Genomic DNA, 15,216 nt, shown 5'->3' on the forward strand with positions numbered 1-15,216 from the left:
AAGCACCAAACACAATGAATTATTGTGAAATGTTTGGAAGAGCAGGGAGACTAATGTTCACTCCAGCATAAACAAAGTCACACTGACGATGTGTCAACCACTCCCTCATATTTTTGTACAATTTCCTTTTTCAATTACGTATATCATATTTATTATTATTATTACTATTGTTATTATTAGCTGTAGCAGAAATGTTTAATTCTTTGCAGTGTTCAAGAGTAAACACATGATGTCACCGTCTAATACCTTTCCTAATAGCCATTCCAATATGTAGTCATGAATGGGTTTACATTATTTATACTGTAGTTTAATAGCAAATAATGAACAAACAAAACACTCGCCACACTGAGTGGTGGGAGGGCTGGCTGCCAGTTGCGGGGTTCGGAGGGAGGGTAGTAGGGACTCACAGGTGGCGGGAAACTTAAATATGATTTGGCGGCTGGGAATTTGGCGGTTGGGAATTCGCGAATGTGTGAAGCCCGTGAAAGTTGAAAACGTGAATGTTGAGGGAGACCTGTACATTTACGAGGACAGCACAAAATCTATATGGATCGTACATTGCCAGAGGAAATCAGGTTTGACCTAAGGAAAGGGAGGTCAAGTCCAGTTCCTTGAATCAAGAGTACCTCACTGGTATAGAAAATATGCCTCTATGGTACAGAAATGATAAATCAGGTTCTAATGTAACGTGATACTGATAATTTGATACCGAATGTGGTGTAAAGTGAAAACAATTGCAATACAATATAGCCAGTATTAAATTTAGAAAAATTCTAAGTGCAGGTAATATTTTTTTTGTTTTTAACAATTACACTTGCCAAATGTGCCTTGATGCCAGCAAGGACCTTGATTCAAGGATATGGCTTTATCGTCCCCTTAGGGAATAGGAGACAATAGGGTTTAATCTATGTACTTCACCCCCTTCTAATTATCAGTAAATGTAAAATGTGGCCTACTCTGGTTTTAATGTTTTTATTGTCATACCTGCCAGTAGTATATCTTGCCATAATCACAAACACAAATTTTGGACTTCGTTATTGCTAGTACTCTCAACTGGTATGCCAACAGTCACAGTCAGTGCTGCATTTTCTGTGCATTCCCCTGGAATGATAGCTTTGGCATGGACACCAAACTTCATAGATGAACCTCTGGTAGCTACCAGTGTTAAAAGTGGTTCTCTGGTGCGTTCACAGGTATCTGGGACGACACACACCATCTGACACCGTCTACATCCACCCTGTATCTATTGGAAATTTACAAAATTTATACTAAAGAATTTGTTTAAAATGGGCCATTTTTAGTAGCTAACCTCGCAGGATTCTTTTTCCTATCCACCTTTCCTATGAACTGCACTCAAAGGCACATGGGGGGGGGGGGGGGAATTACACTCTACACTGACCACATTGTCTGTTTCGAAAGAATGCATGGGGAGGTGAGGTCTATGGCGTCCCCCCCCCCCCCATGTATGTGTGTGTGTTATTGTTTGTCAGTCATTGCATGACTAACAACACCATACTACACTAACATTAGCAATCCATGCCTCATGATTCATCCCATATACTATTAATGTTTTACCACCTACACTTGCAACTTGCATGGATGCTACTTCTCATGACATTTAAAATGCCACCAGACAAATTCTTGTTACTTCAATGCCTGTACCACTGTCAACTTTACAGACTGCTCCAGTCCATAACCACCACTTACTTTCCTCTACCAACATATTAATAAGTAAATGTCAGTGTTAGTGGAATATCAGAGGATACAGGGAGAATTGGGGAGAGCTCCATGTTCTGGTTTCCCAGTTTTTTTCCTGTATGCATTTGTCTTCATGAACCTAAACTACAAAATATGATTGGAATTCCTATCTCTAGATATGTTCTTTTATGATTATTAGACCCTCTTCATGACTCCATTTTCTCTGGGAGGGTCACACTGACTTGTAAATACCATAAGGAAACATGCAGAGTGCCTCTCTGCATGGAATCGAACAAATCATTAATGGACTGCCCTGTTTATCAGAGTATGCAGAATTCATTAACGACACTTTCAATGCCTTGACACACTAGCTAACCTCTTCCCATTGCCCAAAAAGTCCCACATTTGATGCTGACTCCAATGATAACTAACAAACTAATCTACTGCACTATGATGTTAATTTTATGGCTACACTAACTCTCAACTCCACCTAATTACCCCCAATCCCCCCTTCCCTATCCCATCCTCCCTTTTTCCTTTTCCTCCTCCTCCCCATCCCTCCCCTATTCCCTTCCTATTTTCAGCCTTTGGGATTCTTCCCACAGGCACTCTAGTTCCTAGGTAGGGGGAAGGGTACCGGGGTCCATCCCATTCCGTTGAGGTCCTTGGCAGTGGTGTAGTTTGCCATGGAATCTGTCCTGATCCCTCTCCTGTCTCCTGGGGGGTGGCTCTGGGTGTCTTTTGGGTGAGGGGTGCATCTCTGGAGGCTGCCTGTTGGATTCCTGGGGGTGGTGGCCAAAGGAGGTATGCTTTGTGGCGGGTGTCTGGCCGCCCTCTCTCTTGTCCACCAAGGTGGCTCGGCGGACGTGAGGTTGCTGGTTTACTAGCTTGAAGGGTAGGGTATGGCATGGGTTCCATATTATATCTGCACTATTTGCGGTGCTGGGGTCCTCTTGGGTGCGGAGGGGGATTTAAGGCCCTTTTTTGCCTCCTAGGAGCTATTCCCCCACATTCCCCCCCCCCAACCGCGGAGTCCCAAATCCATGAACCTGCTCTCCCTGGGCTCCTTACTGATACCACACTGTGTTCCAATCCTGCCTTATTATTTGACCACTCTTTGGACATTCCTAATGCCCCTATACCTCTTGCTAGTGCTGTTTCGTCACCTGCTTCAGGTGCCGGGGTTTCGACCGACTCCTTCGATACGTCTGACCTCTGCTCTTTGACTATGCTTCCGGCCTCTCCCTCTACTGTGTGGCAATTTTTGAATCCCCCACCTGTGCCATATCGGACCCACACCTAAACACCAAAGACCATTACCTCTTCGCTTCCTTCTCATTCTTCTCAGAAACGACCAGCACGTCATGCACTCCCTTTACATGCTATGTTTCAAAAAACACAATGGACTAAGTTTTTTACTCTACGACCGACTTCCTCTACTGCCTATCTTTCCGACCATAGTATTAGCAAGGTGCTCCTACGCCATATTGGTAGAGATATATCCTTTCATGCTCTCAAGAGCGGTACACGTATCATCAATGTTCAGAATGCTAACCAAGCTCACAATCTTTCTCTCCTTACAACTACTGATATTGTTCCTGTAACTATTGAAAAACATCATTCCCTCAATTCATGTAGTGGTACTGTCATTCTGCCCCATATCATTGTCCAACAATTTCCAAACGTGGCAATGAAATTCTGGAACAGCTGGAACTCAAAGTAGATACTTATGTCCTCCCTGCCTGCAGGCAGAGACAATACCCTTGCAATGTAGCTCGCTTAACTTTTGACTGCCGTGAGCTTCCGTCCTCTGTATATATTGCAGGATACCATTTACAAGTTTGAAAGGTGATCCATACATCGCAACAGTGTAGAAAATGCTGGCGTTTTGGTCATCCAGCAAAATATTGCAGGTGCATGGCTGAATGCCCAATCTGCGGTGCTGACGACCATACCAATGCGTCTTGTAGTCTACCTCCCTCCTGCCTTAATTGTCATGAGGCTCACCCATCTTACTCTTGCCATTGCCAAGTATACTTAAATGAGTGTGAAATCCATTGTCTCAAAGAGGCAGAAGGCCTCTCATATTCTATGGCACTCTTTCATCTATGCCTCCAAGGGAAGCTTCCCCCCTCCTCTGTGGTCACCCCTTCCACAGTCTCCAGTCTCTAATTCTTTTGCTGTCCTGGACTCAAGAGGTCCCTACCTCAGCACCTCATTCTGTTCTCACCTCTTCCTCTTCTCACTCACAAGTTTGTGTCTACAAGCCTCATACAACACCTACTCCCCATTGCCCCTCTCCTTCTCCAAAGTCCAAAACACCCCCATTGTTCAAATCTTTCACCCCTCCTTCCCTTCTGCATTTTTCAGTGGCTTCTCATTCTCTTTTTCTTAACCACTTCCAATCTCATTCTCATGCCATTGCAGTGTATACCTATGGTTCCAAGTCTTCTAACGGAGTTGGATTCACAGCAGTGTTTCTGGACAGCGCCATGCAAGGGCATTTATCATCCCAAGCTAGCATTCTTACGGTTGAATTGTATGCCAATCACATAGCACTTATCTGTATTGCATCTATGCCTGTGTCACCATTTGTGGTCATTTCAGATTCCCTTAGTGCTTTACAGGCTATATGAAAATTTGATACACCTCATCCCCTGGTTCTTCGTATCCAACTTTGGTTACGCTGTATCTCCAGCAAACACAAAGACATTGTTTTCTGTTGGGTTCTCGGTCATGTTGACATACAGGGCAATGAACAGGCAGACACTGCTGCATGGTCAGCAGTACATGACCTCCCAGTTTCATATAGAGGTGTTCCATTCACAAACTATTTAGCTGTAATTGCTACCCACCTTTGCACCCGTTTGCAACAAGGTTGGTCTGATCTGCTCCATAATAAACTACATTCTATTAAACTGAGTGTAGGTTTCTGGCCGTCTTCTTATCATCAGTGTTGAGGTTGGGAGACTACTCTCTCCCATCTTTGCATCATCCACACTTGTTTTACTCACGGGTATCTCATGGAGAGGCGCCCTGTTCCATTCTGAGAATTGTCAGGTTTCAGTTTCTGTTAGCCACATTCTGTTGGACTGCTCACTATCAACTAGCACACAGAATTTACCTCCGTCGCCACCGCTCTACTGTCCTTACTTTACTTTCCCTTCTTGCTGATGGACCCTCCTTTAACCCAGACTCTCTCACTGACATTTTGACAGCAACTGATTTACTGCACAAACTCCGATGATGATGCCTCTAGTACTCCTCACAGCCCTTTGTACCTCAATCTCTTGCTACCCTCTACCCCTTGCACTATCCACTGCCCCGCTGCACTCCATGACCTAATAATCATCCCTCTCCCTCTTGCTACCCAATACCCTTGCATCCTTTCCTGCCCTGCTGTGCTGTATGACCCTTGTAGGTTCAGCACTTCCTTTTTATAATAATAATCCACTTACAACCTAAACTTCTCTAATAAAATAAGATTAATGAAGTCAACATTTATTTTGCTACCCAGCCAAGAATATACTGTCCTCCTTTTTGCTCTAGATGGAAACAGTAATTAAAAATGTTGTCTTAAACTCAAATGTGCGTGTTATTTGTGCATTATTCCAGTCATGGTATTGTCTCTTTTTGTTCTTATGTTGCTGCTGTGCATTGAGATATAGTAAAGTTACAGGAAGAGATGGAAAAACAAAGAAACACACACACACACAGATAGATAGTAGTTCCTGGTTATGAATAAACTATCTCATACCATACCTGGAAATGAAGATCACCAACAACAATGGATGCCCAAGAATCTTCTTCGTATGGATTTCCACCATCAATAACCAGATTTCCTCGAAACCGCATTACGAGTTCATCCTGCCATCGTAGAAGTTTAATATTAATGGACTGGTTAAGTGCTTCTTTTTGATTACAATAAAAATAATATCTTTTTTTTTCAACAAGTCGGCCATCTCCCACTGAGGCAGGGTGACCCAAAAAGAAAATACTTTCATCATCATTCAACACTTTCACCTCACTCATACATAATAACTGTTTTTGCAGAGGTGCCCAGAACACAACAATTTAGAAGCATATGCATATAAAGATATACAACATATCCCTCCAAACTGCCAATATCCCAACCCCTCCTTTAAAGTGCACACATAGTACTTCCCATTGCCAGGACTCAAGTCCGGCTATATAAAAATAACCGGTTTCCCTGAATCCCTTCACTAAATATTACCCTGCTCACACTCCAACAGCTTGCCAGGTCCCAAATACCATTCGTCTCCATTCACTCCTATCTAACACGCTCACATATGCTTGCTGGAAGTCCAAGCCCCTCGCCCACAAAACCTCCTTTGCCGCCTCCCTTCAGCCTTTTCGAGGATGACCCCTACCCTGCCTTCCTTCCCCTACAGATTTATACGCTCTCCATGTCATTCTACTTTGATCCATTCTCTCTAAATGACCAAACCACCTCAACAACCCCTCTTCAGCCCTCTAATACTTTTATTAACTCCACACCTTCTAATTTCCACTCTAAATTTTCTGCATAATATTTACACCACACATTGCCCTTAGACAGGACATCTCCACTGTCTCCAACCGTCTCCTCGCTGCAGTATGTATTTACAACCCAAGCTTCACACCCATATAAGAGTGTTGGTACCACTATACTTTCATACATTTCCTTCTTTGCCTCCATATGTAATGTATTTTGTCTCCACATATACCTCAATTTACCACTCGCCTTTTTTCCCTTCATCAATTAACCTCATGCTTCATAAATCCATCCGCTGACATGTCAACTCCCAAATATCTGAAAACATTTACTTCTTCCATACCCCTCCTCTCCAATTTGATATCCAATTTTTCTTTATCTAAATCATTTGATACCCTCACCACCTTACTCTTTTTTATGTTCACTTTCAACTTTCTACCTTTACACACTCTCCCAAACTTGTTCACTAATCTTTGCAACTTTTCTTTAGAATCTCCCATAAGCACAGTATCATCAGCAAAAAGTAACTGTCAAAAATAATAATAAAAATAATAATAATAAAATAATAAAAATAATAATAATATTAATGGACTTTTCTGTCCAACTCGGGGAGACACAGGAAAGACCATGCACATCACTTACACCCTAGCTGCCACTCCACAGGACAATGATGTCCTAGTTCACTTTCAGTGCTGATACTGTATTTGTCAGCTTCAAAGTATCAAGTAAAGCTAGTTTCACAGATATTAACTTGCTCACATTCCAACAGCATTTCAAATTCCATAGACAACTCGCCTCCACTAGCTACCAAAACATGCTCAAGTATTTACTGAATGCTTAATTCCCAATCACTCTCTTGTATGTCATCCTCTATGGTTGTACATGTCAACTTTAAAATAAATTTCACATTTTTGGTACAAAATTGTTTTTAGATATATGGATATGGAAATACTGAAAACACTACTTACAATATACCAAAAATTATAATATGCACCAATGGGACGGTAGCCATGCCTTAAAAAACAATAAGTCCAAAAACAGAACAAAATTGATTTACAAAATAGCTCTCACAGAAAATGGGTTACAAAGAAAGACTGAAAGCACTGAATTTTCTATCACTGTCTAATAGGAAATAAGAATAGACCTGATATCCACATTAAAGATTAAGGATTCAAAAGAACTGACAAGGTAGGCTTCCTAACCTTTTCAATGGACTCAGCCGCTGGAAACTTTAACCCTTTCTGGGCCGGTGTTGTACTAGTACCGCTTGCACGCCAGGGTTGGTGTCGTACTAGTACTCATAAATTCTAGCGAGAGAAAGCTGGTAGGCCTACATATGAAACAATGGGTCTTTGTGGTCAGTGTGCACAGTATAAAAAAATCCTGCAGCGGTGCATAATGAGAAAAAAAAAATTTTGACCATGCTTTTCGTTTAAAACAGCGAATTTGCAGTGTATTTTCGTATGGTATTTATGGTTGTATTCTCGTTTTCTTGGTGTCATTTTATAGAATGGAAGACATATTACAGAATTTTTTTTTATTTTTTATTATCACACTGGCCGATTCCCACCAAGTCAGGGTGGCCCGAAAAAGAAAAACTTTCACCATCATTCACTCCATCACTGTCTTGCCAGAAGGGTGCTTTACACTACAGTTTTTAAACTGCAACATTAACACCCCTCCTTCAGAGTGCAGGCACTGTACTTCCCATCTCCAGGACTCGAGTCCGGCCTGCCGGTTTCCCTGAACCCCTTCATAAATGTTACTTTGCTCACACTCCAACAGCACGTCAAGTATTAAAAACCATTTGTCTCCATTCACTCCTATCAAACACGCTCACGCATGCCTGCTGGAAGTCCAAGCCCCTCGCACACAAAACCTCCTTTACCCCCTCCCTCCAACCTTTCCTAGGCCAACCCCTACCCCGCCTTCCTTCCACTACAGACTGATACACTCTTGAAGTCACTCTATTTCGCTCCATTCTCTCTACATGTCCGAACCACCTCAACAACCCTTCCTCAGCCCTCTGGACAACAGTTTTGGTAATCCCGCACCTCCTCCTAACTTCCAAACTACGAATTCTCTGCATTATATTCACACCACACATTGCCCTCAGACATGACATCTCCACTGCCTCCAGCCTTCTCCTCGCTGCAACATTCATCACCCATGCTTCACACCCATATACGAGCATTGGTAAAACTATACTCTCATACATTCCCCTCTTTGCCTCCAAGGACAAAGTTCTTTGTCTCCACAGACTCCTAAGTGCACCACTCACCTTTTTCCCCTCATCAATTCTATGATTCATCTCATCTTTCATAGACCCATCCGCTGACACGTCCACTCCCAAATATCTGAATACATTCACCTCCTCCATACTCTCTCCCTCCAATCTGATATCCAATCTTTCATCACCTAATCTTTTTGTTATCCTCATTACCTTACTCTTTCCTGTATTCACTTTTAATTTTCTTCTTTTGCACACCCTACCAAATTCATCCACCAATCTCTGCAACTTCTCTTCAGAATCTCCCAAGAGCACAGTGTCATCAGCAAAGAGCAACTGTGACAACTCCCACTTTATGTGTGATTCTTTATCTTTTAACTCCACGCCTCTTGCCAAGACCCTCGCATTTACTTCTCTTACAACCCCATCTATAAATATATTAAACAACCACGGTGACATCACACATCCTTGTCTAAGGCCTACTTTTACTGGGAAATAATTTCCCTCTTTCCTACATACTCTAACTTGAGCCTCACTATCCTCGTAAAAACTCTTCACTGCTTTCAGTAACCTACCTCCTACACCATACACCTGCAACATCTGCCACATTGCCCCCCTATCCACCCTGTCATACGCCTTTTCCAAATCCATAAATGCCACAAAGACCTCTTTAGCCTTATCTAAATACTGTTCACTTATATGTTTCACTGTAAACACCTGGTCCACACACTCCCTACCTTTCCTAAAGCCTCCTTGTTCATCTGCTATCCTATTCTCAGTCTTACTCTTAATTCTTTCAATAATAACTATCATAGACTTTACCAGGTATACTCAACAGACTTATCCCCCTATAATTTTTGCACTCTCTTTTGTCCCCTTTGCCTTTATACAAAGGAACTATGCATGCTCTCTGCCAATCCCTAGGTACCTTACCCTCTTCCATACATTTATTAAATAATAACACCAACTACTCCAAAACTATATCCCCACCTGCTTTTAACATTTCTATCTTTATCCCATCAATCCCGGCTGCCTTACCCCCTTTCATTTTACCTACTGCCTCACGAACTTCCCCCACACTCACAACTGGCTCTTCCTCACTCCTACAAGATGTTATTCCTCCTTGCCCTATACACGAAATCACAGCTTCCCTATCTTCATCAACATTTAACAATTCCTCAAAATATTCCCTCCATCTTCCCAATACCTCTAACTCTCCATTTAATAACTCTCCTCTCCTATTTTTAACTGACAAATCCATTTGTTCTCTAGGCTTCCTTAACTTGTTAATCTCACTCCAAAACTTTTTCTTATTTTCAAAAAAATTTGTTGATAACATCTCACCCACTCTCTCATTTGCTCTCTTTTTACATTTCTTCACCACTCTCTTAATCTCTCTCTTTTTCTCCATATACTCTTCCCTCCTTGCATCACTTCTACTTTGTAAAAATTTCTCATATGCTAACTTTTTCTCCCTTACTACTCTCTTTACATCATCATTCCACCAATCGCTCCTCTTCCCTCCCACACCCACTTTCCTGTAACCACAAACTTCTGCTGAACACTCTAACACTACATTTTTAAACCTACCCCATACCTCTTCGACCCCATTGCCTATGCTCTCATTAGCCCATCTATCCTCCAATAGCTGTTTATATCTTACCCTAACTGCCTCCTCTTTTAGTTTATAAACCTTCACCTCTCTCTTCCCTGATGCTTCTATTCTCCTTGTATCCCATCTACCTTTTACTCTCAGTGTAGCTACGACTAGAAAGTGATCTGATATATCTGTGGCCCCTCTATAAACATGTACATCCTGAAGTCTACTCAACAGTCTTTTATCTACCAATACATAATCCAACAAACTACTGTCATTTTGCCCTACATCATATCTTGTATACTTATTTATCCTCTTTTTCTTAAAATATGTATTACCTATAACTAAACCCCTTTCTATACAAAGTTCAATCAAAGGGCTCCCATTATAATTTACACCTGGCACCCCAAACTTACCTACCACACCCTCTCTAAAAGTTTCTCCTACTTTAGCATTCAGATCCCCTACCACAATTACTCTCTTACTTGGCTCAAAGGCTCCTATACATTTGCTTGGTTTCACAATGAAAAGTACCTTGAAATTGAGCTCAAAGTAGCAGAAATGTTCGATTTTTGCCAATTTTCAAAAGTAAACGAATCATGCCACGCATCCAATACACATCAACTGGTGAGTAAATTCTTTCGCAAGTGTGCTGATATTATTTATACCATTTTACACTAATGCAGTAGTCTGCATAACAGTAAATCTTTTATTTTTTGTGAGAATAAAAGTTCAAAGTGGAAAGCAAAAGAAATGTAAGAGGGGCCTGGGGACGTGACTAATGAACAGAGAAAATGGCATCTTTTGAAATTTGTGTGAAATTGGCGAAATTGCCAATTTCTGACCACTTTATTGGATAGCTGAAATTGGTAATTGGCCGGTTTCTTGTACTCATTTGATAGAACAAATGGAGTTCTAACGAAATAGCTACGATTTTTGTTGACTGGTGCATTGGAATTGGCCAAAAATTGGGCTCAAAGTGGGTGAAATCGCCACTGCGTAAACACTGTCAAGACTGCAAACTTTGTGAGAGCATAATTGCATAAGTTTTCCATCAAATTTCATACTTTTGGTGTCATTATGATCAGGAAAAGATTCTCTACCATTTCATAAGAAAAAATAATTTTTATTTTTTTGAAAAATTTTTGACCCTGAGAACAAGTTCAGGAGAGGGCCTCTCGATCCTGAAAGGGTTAAAGAACCCTTTTTTACCCTGAAACTTTTGACAAGACAGCTATTAAATGAGTGATGGAAAATGTGTTCTCTTCTTTGGGTTACCCTACCTTAGTGGTAAACAAAATGTGTTTTCTTCGTTGGGTTGCCCTACCTTGGTGATAAACAATGTGGTTAAAAAACTATTCATCAAACATGCTAAATGTGTATGGTGCAGGAGTGAAGAAAAGGCATAGTAATTAAGTACAAGATTACATGGACTTAGTGTAAGAATAGAACAGTACTCACAGCTTGGATTCAAGTGTCTTAAACATTAAATGATGCTAAGTGGGGAAACCAGGTGGACGTAAATATGAAATGTAGGTGAGAGAGAGCAGTGTATTTCAGCCGTAGAGAACCGCTGAAGAGGGTCTCTGACTGAGGCCGAAATATGTGGCTATCTATGACCTGCACTGTATATTTATAACAATTTTTTTATTTCTTTATGTGGTATAAATAATGTAGTTTACATGAATTAACACACTAATAGGCACCAAAGAAAGCCACTAATTATGCAATGCAGTTTGGCAACTAATCATATGGCTTAAATGTTACTTAAGAAATAGAGAGACTATTAAGTAAGATGTCTTATGGTGTTAATGAATAAAGATGCTGATGATACAGCAAGCTGCTTCATTATAACAGAAATACAATGATTTTTCTCACTGCCCAAGTGAAACCAACTGAGCTATAGAATAATCTGCTAAAGCCATAACAGTACATGAATGGAACAGTTCATTGCATACAGAACCATGAATAGTACATGTACACCACTTACTTCAGTCATTGCTATTAAGCCTTTCTTTTTTATTTCATCAAGCAGCTTACGCACACTTGGCCTATGAATCACAAGATACTGTGATTCATTGGCGAGGGATAAACTCTCCGACTGTCCTGTAAAATGATGAAATAATGCCAGTGTTACTACTTATTGCTAAAACAAAAAATCACAGTACTGTGGCTGGAACAATTCACTAACAGCCACACTTAGGACAGAAACCTTATGATGATGTTTCAGACTGTCCTGGACCATTGTCAAATCAACTGAATGAGTAAGAGGCAGAAAGGCCAGAAAATAGAACAGGGAAAGGGAGGAAGTAGAAGAGGAAAAAACAAGAGTAGCAGCAACAGTAGTGAATAAAAAGGCACACTACTGTGAATGGAAAATGCACAAATAACTCACATGCAGGAGAAACTCATGGCGACTTTTTGGTCTGACTTGGACCATTAACTAGTCACACTAGTTAATACGACTAGTTAGTGGTCCAAATTCGACCAAAATACCATCTTAAGCTTCAGTTTCCTATTTGTGGGTTATTTGTGTATAGTGGTAGTGAAAGAACTAGTAGTGGTAGTATAAAAGAACATGAGAATGAAAGAGCGGTAAAGAAGGCTACTGGCCCATGGGCAAAGGGCAAAAACCCCTTGGGGCAAAAATATACCAAGGCAGACAGAGAAGGTAAAGAAAATACAGAAGACAAATGAAAAGCAAAGAGATGAGGCAGCAAAGGTTAGGTCGAGTCATGAGTGTTCAGAAAATTAGAAGACAAGGAACTGTAATGAGAAAAGCAGGCATCTACAGATACAAAGTCAGAGCCAAGATTCATGTTATGAAAGTTGTGTACAACAGCTGGTTCAACAAGACAGCATCTTTGAAGGCTAGATAGCTTTAACAGAGGACTACTTAATAGGATAGCTTTCATCTTTTGACACGACTTGTCAGAAGGAATAATATGTCCATGATGCACAAAGAAGCACATGAAGAAATAAGATGCAGTAATGAAAATTATATCAGTAAGTAAAATAATTATACTTATTCAAATGGTTACATGTTAATTAAAAATACAGCAATATAAAAAAGTACTGGAGTTATATTCACACAAAGCACTAAACCTTTAAGGGTTATTCAGTGCAATAGCAATATGGGAAAAGTAATGAAATGGACATAAAATAATGAACTACAGTATAAAACGTATAGTTTATTACAGGAAAAAAGTCTTCCCACCCGCCCCTTATACAGGAGGGCCCCACTTTACACTACTTTACTCTCCAGCATTTGACTAATACAGTGGTTGTCAATTATACCCATTCTTCATTTATTCAGACTTCCTACAATAAATATATTCACCACGCACTCTAAGCTAAGGACAAAAATATTTTAGGGTAAGTAATGTGTGTATTCTATATGCATTATTTAGGCTTAGCTCTACTGCTCACTTAATACATGATAGTGTAAACCTATCAGGCTTTTATATGCCTTTGAAAATGAAAAGAGGTTATGATTCACTTTACAGCAATTTCTGCTTTACAGCAGTAGCCTAGAACCTAACCTGCTGTATAAGCAAGGCCCTCCTGTACTGTATTTTATTTTTTAATTTGTTGTATCATTATGTTATAGATACAAATATACCACCCTTGCTGTTTTCTAGATTACTCCTAAGTTAACAAACTGCCATACATGATCAGGAAAATAACAAATCTTTCACTAATAAATTACTAAAGCCCCTGCTCATTTTCAACTTACTGTGGACATCAGCTTGCAGCTTTCCTGATCGCCTGGTAATCTGTTGCATAAGCCTCAGGTCTGGCATTCTCAACACTTTGGAAAGCCACATTCCAACCTCAGGCCCACAGTCTCGACCTTTCAATTGGTCACCACACACACGACCTCCACACAAAGACAAGTCACTTGTTGTGGATACTGAGGGTTCCAGAGGCACAATAATATCCTTTTCACCTGTCAACAAAATAAATCATATTAAATGGAAAAAATAGTGTAAGTTGCATTCACATTTTAGGCTTGTAGTATTTATATTTTATTTTTGTACATCCCAGAGCGTAATCTGATGGTGTGAAAAAATTGACCTTTGATTTTTTTGCCCCGAAATCATTACTGTTTCATAAATCTTGTCTATAATCAGCCCTTATTTTTGAAGGATAATAAAAGAAGGTTAAATGATTAAATGAGTCTAATACAAAATATATTCTAACCAAAATTAGGAAAAATGTAATGAGCTGTACTAAAAATGTAAAAATAGACATGAAAATCAGCTTTTAGACCTACTTGTGATGGCAGGCAGATCCTACTTATGATACGTCCAATCACCACTTAAGAACATAAGCAACTCTGGATCAGGTTTATGGACCAATGCCAAGTAGGTCTCACTCACACCCGACTATTACACAGGAATAGAAATGCACTGCAACAAGCCCAGGAGCCCATGCTAGGTAGTCCCTACTCACACCTAATACATGTTTGTTTGCCAGAGGTTGGTAAAGAACCACAGATTTATTATTACCTATATGTTGTTTTTTGCTTGTTGGCACAGTTTTTTAACATCTATTATCACTCTTTTCTTTTACTTAAAAAAACTGGTTTTCAAGCCTTGACCTATACTCTAGTATATATGGTACTATCATAATGAGGAGAGAGCTCTAAACCCACAGGGATTGATAAATTAGACATATGCAACACTTGCATATCTTTACTGAGATACTCCAGTGTTGCATGTGTCTAATTTATCAACTTGTCAGTTCTGTGAACTATCGTCTACAGTGTACACCCATAGGGGTTATATAATGCACAGGGGAATGGGAAAATCAGGTTTGATCCAAAGGAGACAGATGTTAGTTCATGATGACCTCTTCCCTCACTATGTTTATGTATCAGATCATCACTGCAGTTGTCAGTTAAAGCATAGAATAGAGGAGCACTGCAGTAGGCCTAATGGCCCATGACAGGCAAGTTGTACTCAAATCCAACCCCCCTCACTCCTATATTTGTCTTACCTATTTTTAAAATTATGCAAAGTTTAAGTTTCATTGATCAATGAAGGCAGGGAGGAAGTCTGGGAGGGAGGAAGGTAGGCAGCCTTGGAGGAAAGAAGGAAGAAAGGCTTTAAAAATAGGTAAGTTCAAGGCACAGATTATTGGATGTATAAGTATAATGTGGCATGCACTGTTCATTTTAAAAGTATGATACCA

The 15,216-nt window shown here is 40.3% G+C and overlaps 1 protein-coding gene across 1 annotated transcript in view; it reads right to left on the minus strand.

The window, feature by feature from the left end:
- Positions 1 to 767: 767 nt before the first annotated feature.
- Positions 768 to 15,216, minus strand: part of mal (molybdenum cofactor sulfurase) — a 40,957-nt gene continuing 26,508 nt past the window's right edge. The window contains exons 10-13 of the mRNA XM_053785928.2: positions 13,757 to 13,969; positions 12,011 to 12,126; positions 5,461 to 5,565; positions 768 to 1,243 (exon numbers count right to left, since the gene is read on the minus strand). Coding sequence (XP_053641903.1) covers positions 1,010 to 1,243; positions 5,461 to 5,565; positions 12,011 to 12,126; positions 13,757 to 13,969 — 668 coding nt within the window. The 3' untranslated portion in view covers positions 768 to 1,009. The remainder of the gene's footprint in view (positions 1,244 to 5,460; positions 5,566 to 12,010; positions 12,127 to 13,756; positions 13,970 to 15,216) is intronic.

The sequence above is a fragment of the Cherax quadricarinatus genome, chromosome 50 (assembly GCF_038502225.1).
Source record: "Cherax quadricarinatus isolate ZL_2023a chromosome 50, ASM3850222v1, whole genome shotgun sequence".
NCBI lineage: Eukaryota > Metazoa > Arthropoda > Malacostraca > Decapoda > Parastacidae > Cherax > Cherax quadricarinatus.